This window comes from Trichoderma asperellum, chromosome 6 (genome assembly GCF_020647865.1).
Source record: "Trichoderma asperellum chromosome 6, complete sequence".
Taxonomy (NCBI): domain Eukaryota; kingdom Fungi; phylum Ascomycota; class Sordariomycetes; order Hypocreales; family Hypocreaceae; genus Trichoderma; species Trichoderma asperellum.
This window is the reverse complement of record NC_089420.1, coordinates 1,694,159-1,707,217: the sequence shown is the minus strand read 5'-3', so window position 1 is coordinate 1,707,217 and position 13,059 is coordinate 1,694,159. Positions and strand designations below refer to the sequence as shown.

Here is a 13,059-nt window from a genome sequence, read left to right as displayed (position 1 = left end):
AAATAAAGCAGAACAAAGTCTCAACTTTCATTGGGGTTTTTCACGACCTGGCAGCGCAAAGCCTCCCGCTTCAACCCACTGCATGCTGTTCCCTATCACTTCCAGCTTGTCTCCTCTCCGTCGACGCTTCCACATCTCCAAAGTCTCAGCCACCAGCTCCATGTCCGATGCTTCATCCACCCAGTCCCACTCATAACTCTTCTCCCCTTGTTTCCCTTCCTCTCCATCACTCTCCATCTCGTACTCAACAATGCACCGATATCCTTTCCTCTCACACCTCTCACACCCCTGCCTCTTCAGCGCCTTTCCCGATCCTCTCCCCGTAATCACCCCTCTGGAACACGCCATTCCCTGCACATGGCATTGGAAACACGCTCCCAGCCCGGATATCTTCTGCCTCCGCTCCCCCACAAACTTGGGTGGCACGATGGCGTCTCGAACAGCGCTGCCCTCCACATACCGCGGCAGCGCCCCCCTGATTCTCTCCTCGTTGTCATTCCACAGGCGGTAGATGCTCGCTCTCAGGACAAGCATCCTCTCTCTCCATTCCTCGTGGGGCTCCTCCGTCCCACCTTCCATCCGCCGCTTCCCCAGCCCAAACTCACAATCTACTTGCTCCACCATCCGCAAAACTTCCTCGTCAACCTCTGCTCTCGAAAAGTAGTTGCGCCGCGCCTCCTTGTCGCGCACACATTTCCAGGCTTCCAGCTCCTCTTTGAATGACTTGGCCTTTAGCTCCCTGGCCTCAGCTTCTTCTTTTTCTTCTTCTTTTTGCTCACTTTGCGCCTTTAGGACTTGTTCTTGTCGTCCATGCTCCCGTTCTAGTTGTGCGTCTCGTTGGCGATTGCTTTCTTGCTGGCGTTGCGCGGCAGCATGGCTGACGGCCAAGAGAAGACTGGCCTTTTCTCCCATGGCCGCTTTCTTCTTCCTACTTCCTTTCTTTCTCCCCCCCCTTTTTTTTTAGAAGGCTGGAAATGAGTTGTTTGCTGGGATGGCTTCTCATGGCATTGGCGTATGGATAGAGGTTGATATTCATACTGTATTTATAAAGAATGTCTGAATGGATCGTTACAAACGCAGCGGCAGCGGCAGCATTCAAATAACAAAACACTCACTCAAACACACATGCCTGTTCAAGATCATGGTGATTGAGGAACTTGTTCCTAACAACGCAAGACGCAAATAATATGGGTCGAACTCTGCAGGTATCCTCGAAGCTTCATTCAAACACACCAAATTACAAACGGGAGACAAAGGGGCGCAAACGCATGCGCTTTGTTTGTATATAAAAACAGTCGGCAGCAATGGTATTGGTATCGTGGACTAGGTTACGCGCTGAAACGCAACAATCTAAAAAACCATACAAATTCACTTTCACGCACAAAAACCAGTCCTCGCCCATAATCCGATCCCACCGCTACCCATGACTCTCTTGGTCATGAAAACGAGCCAATCCCGTAATCCTTCCCTAATCCGCAAACCGATGACGTGTCCCAATAAACAATAAAAATAAAGGGTAAAGAAAAATAAAATAAAATCCCAAACTCCAAGTCCCGAATCCAAAAAAAGACAACAGCAAGCGATATGAGTGAGACAGAGCCGACCGCTACGTCGTATAGCAAGAATAAAGAGCGCTACAAAGAAAGGCTTCTTTCCAAAGCCACCCCGGACAGTTGCAATTGTATGCTCGCTGTCGTTTCTCACTCTTTTGGTCGCTTGCACCCAAGTAGCCAGTCCTGGCTGCCGGAAGAAAGTGCAATATAATCTTAAAAAAAATTGCAGTAAATAAGGTCAATCAGGCTCTAGCTCGGCTAGAAAACCAACGACGGGAAGAGAATATAAAATAAAGAAACGCCTGTGCCATGAATATACCGAAAACCCTCAAAAGTTGAATACCAAATAATCAGCCAAACGCCCGCTGCCAGTACCTGAGCGGGGATTCTCTCGTCATGCTTGTATCTGCCAAGCACCGTCAAACGCCACCAGAATAGGAAAAAAGAAATATCGGAAAAGAAGTAAAACAATTGAAAAAATCGAACCGAGATCCAATTGGACTTTTAAGAGATCATACTGGTTTTGTCCAAATTGATGTCCAGCCGTGAGGCTTCCAGTGTTATGTAGTGTTTTGCCTTTTGTGTAGCATATCGTTATCTGCCCGGTGATACAGTTGGGGTGGTTCGCGCCATCCGCTTCTTGGGAGTTTATTTTTTTTTCTTCGCTCTGATATTTTATGCAGACCCCTGTGAGAGGGGGCTGCGAGGCGTAACATCACCACTACGGCGGCGGTTTAGCGCTTGTGCCTTGGCGTTTGCTTCGTCAATGAGCCGCTGCTTCTTGCGGACGACGGCAAGTCTGCCAGAGATCATAGAAATCACTGTTTCTCAGAGTTAGTTATTGCTTGAAACAAGAAAAAAAAGAGGATAGGGTTAGAGTAAACGTACTTTTCTTGATATGAGCCTCCTCGTCACTCTCAAGGTCGCTGCAACTCTCCTTGATGACGTCGCTGCCAGATGCTACCTTTTTCGAGAAGTTGGAGTCATCACCACTGTCCAATACAGCCTCAAGCATGCGAATAGCAGTAATGTATGAGATCTCACAGCCAGGCAAATTCTCATTTGTTACTTCGTCAATGGCAGCAGCGCGACTCATCTCAAGAGCTCGGTCATACATTAGCCTTTCAGCAGTGATGCCTGGCGTGAGATACACCTGCTTCATTCCAGATCCTGTTGAGGACATAATCGAGTCCACTCCTTGATTTGATGGGTGGCTTGGATGGTCTTCTGGTAGCAGCTTCTGAGCTTCCATCAGCTTTAGGCGCACAATCTCAGACTTCTCCAGAACTTCGTTGAAGCGTTGGCGCACCCATTGCACCACCGCATTGATGCGCTGGACTACAGACTGGGATACGGCTGCCGAAAGGCCATTAGTGACATCTCCTTTGCTCTTCATCGACCACCAAATGCTGGCAATGTCCATGGCCCGAGCCAAGAGAGAAAGCGATTTCACATAAAGAACCAAAGCCTCCTCCGAGAGTGCTACGATGGCTTCTGCTGTCAGTCCGTCATCCTCTGCTGACATCTGCTCGGCCGCAATGCCACCTAGTCCGTGGTTTGTGGATGGCGCCATAGGGACAAGCTGCTTATACTTGACCTCGGCAAATCCGTAAACGCAGTCACTTCGGGTGGCAAAGTCTTCGATGGCCTGTGCAGAGCGGCCGTCTTCGTCCTCCGAGTGGATGCTTCGCCCGTCTCCGATCAGTCCTGCCGAAGTTGGCGGTGTCGGATATGCCGGGAAGGGATGGTACATCGGTGGAGACTGTCCCTTGGGGCGAATGGGCATCCTCACCCCGAAAAGACGCAAGCTGGCATCTTGGATGGCCTTGGTTATGGCACTCGAAGCAGATCCAGGGCTCGCAGACAAGGCCTTCTCATATGAGGCGCGGCGGCCTTGGCTGGCTCGGCCTTGCGCTACAAGCTGCGTCCGCGATGCAGGAGCTGCAGTGGCTCCGGTAGTAGAATTCGGTGCCCCCTGTTGTGAGTAGTGACGAGCCAGCTGCCTTGATTTTAGAGAATTAGGGCTTTGAGATGCGAGCTTTTCGTTCGCGGCCAGCTCATCCGCGAGGGCGTTTACTTCGACATGCCTTCTCTCCACAACCACATAGTCTCTCTCAAACATGACATCCTGCGCGGCCTTTTCCTCTTCGTCCGTCAGAATCTTGCCGCTCGGCACCCGGGCCTTGCGAATGTCCTGTATGAGAGATGAAGGGGGCGAAGTATTATGCAAGGATGTTTTAGATACCCTGGGATGATTTGGGAGTGACGCGGCATGGGGCGCTGGTGCTGGGCGCTGGATGCCCAGGCCTGCCCCGGTCTCTCGAGGTGAGGTTGGCCGTCTATGGATCTCGCCAGACGGCGGCCGATGTCGGCCTTCGTTGGTGTTTTCTATTATCGGTGATGACCGAGGCAGCTGCTCTCGAGATGACCTAGCAGAGCCAACCTCGATCGCTCCATTTCGTAGGGATCCGACGCGTGGTGACGGTGCCGTAGCTTGACCGTGGGAAACCGCCCTCAGCTCACGCCTAGCGGGCTTTGGGATATCATCCTCGACTAGTCCGGGTATTTCATTAACAACGATGGGGTGGGCAAAGAAGTTTTCAAAGCTCATTCGCTCCACAGGGCTCCTCTTGAGTAAACCTCTTACTAGGGATTTCATTTCAGATGTAATGATCACTTCTTTAGGGAACTTGATGACGTCTTCGGCGGCCTCTATCTTCCTCAGCAGTTCGACGTGGTTTCTTGCGCGGAATGGGGGCTTCCCCGAAATCATTTCATACAGGACAGTACCAACGGACCACAGGTCAGCTTTGGCGTCGTATCGTTCGTAACGGAGGATCTCTGGGGCCATGTACAAGGGTGAGCCGCAAAGGGTGTCGGCGAGAGACGTTGAGGGTAATACGCGAGCGAAGCCAAAATCAGCAAGCTTCAGCATCGGGAGGGAAGCGATGCCAGACATGGGTATTAAGGAATCCTGGCTTGCCTCCATGATAGGGAGGTTTCGCTTTTCCCTAAATGCTTGAGACGGTAGTAGAAGGAGATTCTGGGGCTTGACATCCCGGTGAACGTAGTTTTTGCTTCGTAGGAATTCCAGGGCACTAGCCAGTTGCTTGAGGAAATGACGAATGACAACTTCGTGAAGACCAGAATCTGGGGCGCTGGGGTACTTGCGAGCCATGTCGTGGGTGGCAGGATGGGTAATGAGCTTGTCACGTTTCTTGATGAAGAGGGAAAGGTCACCGAGCTCGCAGTATTCCATGACAAGATTAATGTGTGTAGCGGATTCGAGGCAATCATGAAGGGCAACGATATGCGGATGTCGAAGAGTCTTGAGGATTTGGATTTCGCCATATAGATTTTCTTTCAGTTTCTTGTTCAGTCGATCTAGTTCGACGGATTTGATGGCCACGGCAGCTTTCGTTTCCTGATTGAAGCCCAGCATGGTTAGCATACACGTCATGTTAAGGAACGAAGGGGTAGGGAGATGGGGAGAGATAGAAGAAAAACAATGGCGAAAGAAGGGCCAGGCCAGGCAGAGTTAAAGGAGGTAGCTAGATTGAACGGTGACAAACAACAGAGTGCCGCTGATGATGATGATGGATGCAAGCACACGTTTTTGGTGAAACGCGGTCGGGAAGAAGCATCGTACCTTATGCCAGCCCATGTAGACCTGGGCAAAGCTGCCTTTGCCAATCTCCTTGTCGATGGTAAACTGGCCTACATTGCGCCCACCCGAGCGCCGGGAGGAACTATCTTGCCGGCTCGCCATGGCTCCCTGTGTAGCGTTGTCGATGACAGGAAGAGAGCGAGGTCGGTCACAGCCCGTGGGCTTACAAGATTCGACGGTCTATACTAGCGACCAAAGCTGTCATGTAGATCTAGACGGGCGTGGCTTCGGACGGGCAGCGATAGTGAAAGAAGTAGAAGAAGGAAACGAGCCCAAGACGCGACGAGACAGGGCTATAAGAGAAGTGGGCGAAGGGAGATCTGTGTGACAAGGATAGGAGGTCGGTGCAGTGGTAGTCGAGAGCTTAGAATGGAAAGCCGATGCTTTTAGGCAAGCGGCGGGTATCAGATAGATCGAAGAGGTGGTTTTCGCTGGAGGTCGATGATGGCAGGTTAGCAGAGCCGTAGGGGACGGAGTAGTATGTGAGTGTGAGAGGTTGGATGGAGAGCGAAGGGTGGTCTTGTCGTCCCGCGAGCCGGTGTTGCAATGTGAGAGAGGAAAATGGAAAAGAAGGTAAAGAAGAAAGCTGGAAGTAGAAACAAAACAAAAGAAAGCCAGGGGAGTGTCGGAGAGAGGCCGCAAGCCGAGTCAGACGAGCGCCGGCGTGCAGGATGCTGTGGTCGAATTGGGGATCGGACGGGATAGCTCTGCTGCGAGCTGGGGGTGACAAGGATCGGGGGAGGGCGTGACTAACACTTTCAAGACAAACGAAACGAGCAGTGCTACGGCGGACTGGCACCGGCAGCTCGTCTCGTCAAAGGCGCCCAGCGCTTGCACACGTCCCAGGAAGCTGTGGTCCGGCTACCACCTGTATGGCTACCTAGACAGATGCAGATGCACCTTGCGATGCACCTGGATGGAGAATGTGCGTGCTGTGCTGTGCTGTCGCCTGGCCTGGGGACCCGGATGATGAAGACGCAAGAGACGCTTCCCGATTGTGACTCGAAAGCGGCGCCAGGCAGAGGTTGCCAACCCGGATGGTCGTTCTAGGTTTGCGGGGCGTTTGCGTGGGAGGCTTTCAAGAGGCTGCAGCGCAGTTGATGCAGATGGAGACGCAGCCGGGGGTGTCTATTGGGTACAAGGACCAAGATAAAGCAGAGATACCGCGGCCAAAGTACCGACGCCACAAGGCCTTAGGGCGGGCTTGACGGGGTTTGGGCCGCCTGGGAGGCGAAAACCAGAGCTTGACAGGAGGAGATGATCGATCCGAGGGTCCCAGATCGGGGGTGGTCAGATGATTAAGAAATGATGGCGCCAGAGAAGAGAGGAGAAGAAGAGCTAGAAGAGCGGCAAGAATAACTAGGAGAGTAAGATTAGAAAGTAATAGGGAGGTCAGAGGGAGGAAAGGCAGAAAAGAACAAAGAAAAGGGAGCGAGGGAAAAAAACGAAAAAGCTCGCGATGACGAGGAGATGGAAGAGGATGGCGCTGCAGGCGCTGAGAAGCGCGAGATAGACGAGGGCACAAGTACCGCGCATCGGAAGGTCACTGCTGGATGACCTACGTGAAGGGGCTCGTGATGTAGTGGTAGAGCGACTTTGGAGGTCGCTGGGGGGGAGCAACGGAAGGCGCGTACCGGGTACTTCTGGCGCCGGGACTCCCACGGCGGCATCAGCGCAAGGGGACGTTGCCGCAATCTTGCAGCAGTACCTGTACCTGCCCAGATGGAGTGAGCAGGCAGAGCAGCTTCCAGCCGGCCTAGGCCAACCCCAGCGCCATGACCTGGGTGACCACAAGGACTCTCAGCGCTAAGCTGGCGGGCCCCCCACCCCAAACGGCTGCTCGATACTCGTACTGGTACGACGCAATCTTCAGGTCAGTCATGTACGAAGTACAGCTCAAGTACACCCCTAACAGGCTTCCCCGCGGCACGCACGCGTAATTGGTCCCCATATCACATGGCTCGGTACCTGCAGAACACTCCAGTGGCAGGAGGCGACCAAGCCTGAAGCGGACGCCGTGGGTCATGTTCGAGAGTGCTGGGAGAAGCGCAGAGACATCATCATGATGTTACTTATACTGACGCTCGGCACGGCTGGCTCATAGCCACGGGCTGGTACTTGGTACTGGGTACTGAGTAATTGTCTCAGCTAGCCGTGCGCCACCGGCAGCAGAGCTTGGCTGAGCAGCGCTGCCTCGGAACCACGTCGCACGGGCCCTCGGTTTGGCAGCACCTTTGGTCATTAACAATGAGCGCGCCAACTGTCGTGATTGACGGCCAGCAGCAGCGTGATAAGGGTTGGGTTGGGCCAGATCAGGCCAGGCCGACATACAATTACTGGCACAATAGTGCTGCTAGTACGAAACAGTGATGCTGCCACAGCATATGAATGGCGGCTTGGAGTGGCTGGCCGCACCTACTAGAGGAAGGGCGCCGCATGTACATGTACATGTGCATGTACAGGCGCAGGGCAGCGTGAGGACACTGCACATGCAGGCTGCTGCTGATTGAATGCAGCCAGCAGTAGTAATATGGAGCAATCTGTACCCAGCGCTATCATTCCTCGGCATGCGCCGTACAGAAGAGATAAGAGATAGATAGAGCAGGTACATCAGGTAGATAGCAACAGCGATAACGGCGTTCGCATGCTCTGTACAGTAAGAAAAACAGGGCATTGGACGCTGGCCATGAAACTCGCGCACAGAATGGCGCCAGACCGACTTGGGCGCATGCAAGCACGGCATCTTCCCTTGACAGCGTCCGTATCTTTGCCGCACGATGCCCCCCCTTTATTCCCGCCACGGTCCTTATCGCGGCATGTTCTGGGGTCGCGCAGCCTCTCCGAAGCGCTGGCGGACAGAGAGCCAGAGAGAACACGCTGAGCCAAGCAAGCAGGCAGGAAAGAAGATGGATCCCGGGGCCAGCGGGAGGAAGGGATCGACTGGCGTGCATTCGAGAGAGACTCGCATCATTGCGCTACCGCCATGGCCCGTCCGGTACTTGCTGCGTTTAGCTGCCTTTGGCTGGGGGTGCTAGGAACAAGATTCGAAGCTAGAAACGTTCGTAAGTTTGGGGCCGGAAGTTCCTAGACGATGCCAGTGAATGCTTTGTCAAACATTGATCGGAAATGGCGTGCTGGACTGCGGCGAGTCGTCGATGAGTCGTTCTGTGTCCTCGCACTTCTGGAGTAGGGAGTAGTGCAGCCTCTCGTGCCTTAGCACGCATGGTGGCATACGTGCGACGCACTTGTCTGTAGGATGTGCTACTAGATCGCAGTTGAGTCAGAGAGCCGAACTGGTGCCTCAGTAGGCTGGCTGGCCTTGATGCATCGCCTGCGGACTCGCAGTAAGGTGCTCTCCCGTCTCTTGAATACCGGTGCCATCCAAGTACCGCTACATGCACTGCGGCGTCCACGGAGAGCCACAACCACCCTTCGGCTAGGAGGACGTTAGCGATGAGGTTAGAACGGAACAAAGTCTACTGCTGCGTATTTCGTACTCGTAGGTGGTCACCTTGGAGGTACTGCTATGCACCGCAAGCCATTAGCGCCTTCGGATTGCAACCCCATGCCTGCCGGCAAGGCGCAACCAGAGCCCAGCTTTTGCCTTTTTGAACCCACTGCGAGAACAGGACCCTTAAATCGAGGGACCACTTTTGAGGCCGCTAAACCCACTCCTTTGCATTCATGTAGGACTTTTTAGGCCGTGCTCGATGCCGCCAATGGCGAAGGGCGAATGCCTGGAGGCGTGTGAGCAAGTCAGTGACAGCTAGACGACAGAGTGATGCTTCCTCGTGCCTGGCGTGAAGGAGGGCACTGCCTCTGTTTGTGACGGCGGCTGCCTCCATTAGCACATTTTTAGCGATAATTTAGCAGGTATTGCTAGCTACACGATTAGCTTGAAAACTTGATCAGAATGATGCTTGAATGTCGGAACTTGGTGGCTGCAAAGATGCAAGGGCGGTCAAGAGCTGTAGAATGAGGCGGCGCCATGAAAAAGCATGAAACAGACCATTGATGCTTATACTTTGTACTCCGCGGGCGCACTACAGCACCTGAGTACTTGCCGGCCAAGTACCTGACTTGTCTGCCGCTTGATAAAATGAATCGGCATGGTGCTCCGCGCCTTGTGTGCCGAGTACGAGAGACTCGATTCCGTATTCTGTAACTACAAGCAATCTGTGTATACCCAGGTAGTATGTGATGGAAGGCGGGAGGCTGATCCCATGTTTTCTGCCGGGCAGTTTCTCTCGGCTAGGCCTGAAGAGGACTCACCGCACTGGCGTCTGAATGCATGCATCATCGCTGCGGTTAATTTTGGTTTTGGATTTCTGACTTCTGCCTGGTCCTCCCTCAATGCCTTCTTCTTTTCGTGGCTTCTGTTTTCCCTCTTTTCTGATATTCTCATCATCTAGCCGAGACTGCTGCTAATTGGTGGACCGACTGCAGTAGCAGCCTGCTTGAGACAAGCCCAAGGGGAGCTTCACATCCAATCAATCTCTCTTCTCATCCCCACGATGCCATCGTTTATGCTGTGCAACATGAACCGTCATTAACGACGGCGTCCATTATACCGGGGGATATCTGAACGGCTCCCGCAAGTCAAGAGTACTATGTGTCTCACATCTTCCCTACATTCGATAAGTGCCAGCAATATTGACAAGCAGTATGGCGGCGTATTACTACACACGCTGTGCTTCGTAGTAAGTACTGCCTACTACTACCTCTATTCAACACATCTTTTTTTTTGTCGCGTCAAATCATCTAGCCCAGTTTTCTACGTGGGATCGCTTGATTTGACTCTCAAAAGTGGCCCCTTGCTGCAGCAAGCAAGTTTGGAGGGAACCTGGCCAATCCCAGTGATAGCCGGCGTCCGCAACCGAATACGGAGTTGAGATGCTGCTGCAGAGCTGTATACATCAAACTCTGGACTCCATTCCTCACGCAATAACGATGCTTCGGTGGACGCTGACCCGTCTTTTCAGTATTCCGTCTCTGCACCTTGCAGCCTGTTACTTCGACTTGTCATCTATACTTTGCACATACCTACTCCTCCTAGTACGGTAACTACTAATAGTAAGTAGTGCTAGACCGGTCGCTGCCACCAGGCATTACTCGTGCAATAGTGCTTCAGTACGTGTCCATATCTACCTAGATCCAGACTTTCTACTCTTATACTACTTGGCCAGTGAAGCAGTTTCGAGGCCCTAGAGATTTCATCTCCCTCGCTTCCAATCTGCTGAGCCATGATATCTATTTAGCGCTCAGCGACGCGCGATACTTCGGTCCTTGACTTCACCCAGGCTGCCAACAGTGTGGGTATCACAAACGCGGAACGTTTCTCTCTCGTACGCGAGGGACTCAGTTGCACCTGGACCTGTTTATTTTTAGTATCCTTGGAGTTCTAGACGGACTGGAGCCCCAACGGATCTCATCGCATGCCCAACATCATATGCACCAATCGAGCCACCCCATACTCTTCCTTGGCTCAACTTGGCCATCGCTGACGGCCTTTGACATCACCGCGGCGACCAGGGTCTTGGGTACCTGGTCTCATGGCCTCAAGCGCTGTCAAAACGCCCAGAATTGCCTGATCGGATTCTCTTTTCAGGGCATGGAAAAAGATCTTCTGTTGCCTGTTTCCTATTGTATATCAAATGCCCATTCATCACCTGACACTGCGTCTGCGTGGCCTGGCACCTCCCCGCTATTACATCTGGCTTAGCACTTGGATGGCCCATGATGCTACTAAGTATCGCCGGCCATCAAGCTATTGACCACCAGCCCAGCCAGCACGTGCAACGGCAGGGCGATGGAAGGCCCGTGTATCACACGCCTTCTCCCTTCTCCCTTCTCCCTTCCTTTAATTCACGCAGAGATCTCGACGCCAGTTCAATTCCAAAGTGCTCACCGTCCTTGGAGCGGCTTGAGGCGGCATCGCGGCATCGGTCGTCGGCCGCTACCATCTGCTGTGTCCCATGCGGCTGACTCGACTTGGGCCGATGCGCCCGTTGGCTTTTGGAGAGGGGGAGAGATCGACATGAAGAGGCGCTGTGTATAAAGCCGAGTGGCAGGTTTAGAAACATGGGCTTGTTCCCTGTTTCTGTAACCCAGACGCTAGCATCGAGGCAATCGTGAGCTGCGATTTAAGCTTTAGAGGTGGCTCACTGCTATCAAAGGCCGGGCTGAAATGGGCCGAGCTGGCTTCTAGATTTACTTCCCTGCATGCTCTACTGCTTCTCGATCGATTGCGGCTTAAGTGGCTTGCAAAAGAGCCGACAATACGAACCCGTGCAGGACAGAGCGCGACACAACGCAGGCCAGCGTCCTATGAAGACGAACCACGTTCCAGGTATCCATGCCACCCTCACATCTGTTGTTCACGATGAGGCGAAACCCCAGAAATACTAAGCTGCCGCACATCATGACATCAGTGCGAGGCCGAGAGATCTGCGCTCTGCGGTACCACCAGGCAATTTACCAAGCCCCTTCCCTTGCATGCTACTTACACATCTCATCTTATCCTCTGTAAGGATGAGAGCCGTAGACGGGGTATTGCTGGATTGGAATGATGTTAATTGTGCCTGCTTAATCCGTTAATGATACTTCTTGATAATTACACGTAGGCTATGCGAGGACATGCATGTACTGAACGACCTTCTACAGAGAGAGACACGGTGCGGCCGATTTTCCTAGATAAGATAAATCTGATGCATTTATTTTTTTCTCTCGCTCCGTCTTCCGCGGTTAATTAAATACAGGCAACGAGGCAGCAACGTGAAAAGACGGCCGTCTTAATCCAATAGGATCGTTTCATTTTCCACCCTATCATGCTTAAGCGAAGTCATCGCAGGCAGCATATCCCCCCTCTCGCCCAAACTTCACTTACACTCCATAATCCAGGCATCCGCCCCTCCTACACAATCTATCGTTTTCTGCTCTCCAAGATACACAGACTGCACACGCGTCTTTCCGTGCCCTCTCTCCACCTTTTTCAAACTCGATAGGAAGTGAAATTGACTAACACGGAAGTGCTTCTCTCCTAGTATGTAGTGCCTGACACCGATACCACCCCGCCATCAAAGTCCTAGATATACATACCTATTAGTCTAGTATACGCATCACCACGCACTCATATAGTGCCATCACACATCACCACACACCCTCATTAACATGCATACCCACCCCCTTCCCTTTTCCTCCCCCCCCGCTTTTCAATAGTTTAGCAAGCACGTCCTTTCTCTTCTCTCTTCTCACCCCCCGCTGCATTATCTCCCCATTCTAATGCAAGCGTGCATCCTTAATTGCCTTTTCTAGGCACACTGTTCACTTTGGCATGCGTAGATGAGTACTACCTTTGTAGTATCGATCAAGCCTCGGCTTATCGTATTAGCTATGAGCACTTTTCTTCTTCTTCTTCTTCTTCTCCCCATCTTCCTGGATTTCTATTAACTTACACGGACGCCCTCCAGGCAACTACGACATACAATAATTGTGAAATAGGACTAACTCATCATTGTAGATTTGGGGGTGTGGGGGATCTGCAGGCATGTGAAATACTAAGAATTTATGAACAGAACCCTACGAATTCCCCCATTCTTTTCATCTCGATGACTCTCCTGTTGCCTAAGGGTAAGAACAAGTAAGGCAGACAAGGACAGATTGGTAGTTTCCTCGTTAATGCATGAATGCCTATTCCACCAAAACTCTTCATTGGGCATACAAGACACAAAGAGTAATATGAGGGCGGAGAAGAAAGAAAAAGGGGGAGGAAAAACAAGAAAGAAAGAAAGCCAAAAAGAAAAATGCCGCTTGAGCCGCTTCAGCCACTGATACAAGACA

General features: G+C 52.3%; 2 protein-coding genes across 2 annotated transcripts; both read right to left on the bottom strand.

Annotated features, from left to right (window-relative positions):
- Window positions 1-27: 27 nt before the first annotated feature.
- TrAFT101_010006 (uncharacterized protein) lies at window positions 28-912 on the bottom strand (the record flags this gene model as incomplete). Its single annotated transcript, XM_024909744.2, has 1 exon — window positions 28-912. The coding sequence occupies one exon, from the start codon at window positions 910-912 to the stop codon at window positions 28-30; it is 885 nt and encodes a 294-aa protein (XP_024761059.2).
- A 1,316-nt stretch (window positions 913-2,228) lies between these two features.
- On the bottom strand, window positions 2,229-5,322 carry ATG1 (Serine/threonine-protein kinase; the record flags this gene model as incomplete). Its single annotated transcript, XM_024900026.2, has 3 exons — window positions 2,229-2,374; window positions 2,442-4,977; window positions 5,203-5,322. 3 exons carry the CDS (start codon window positions 5,320-5,322, stop codon window positions 2,229-2,231), a joined length of 2,802 nt encoding a protein of 933 aa, XP_024761060.2.
- Between the last annotated feature and the right edge of the window lie 7,737 nt (window positions 5,323-13,059).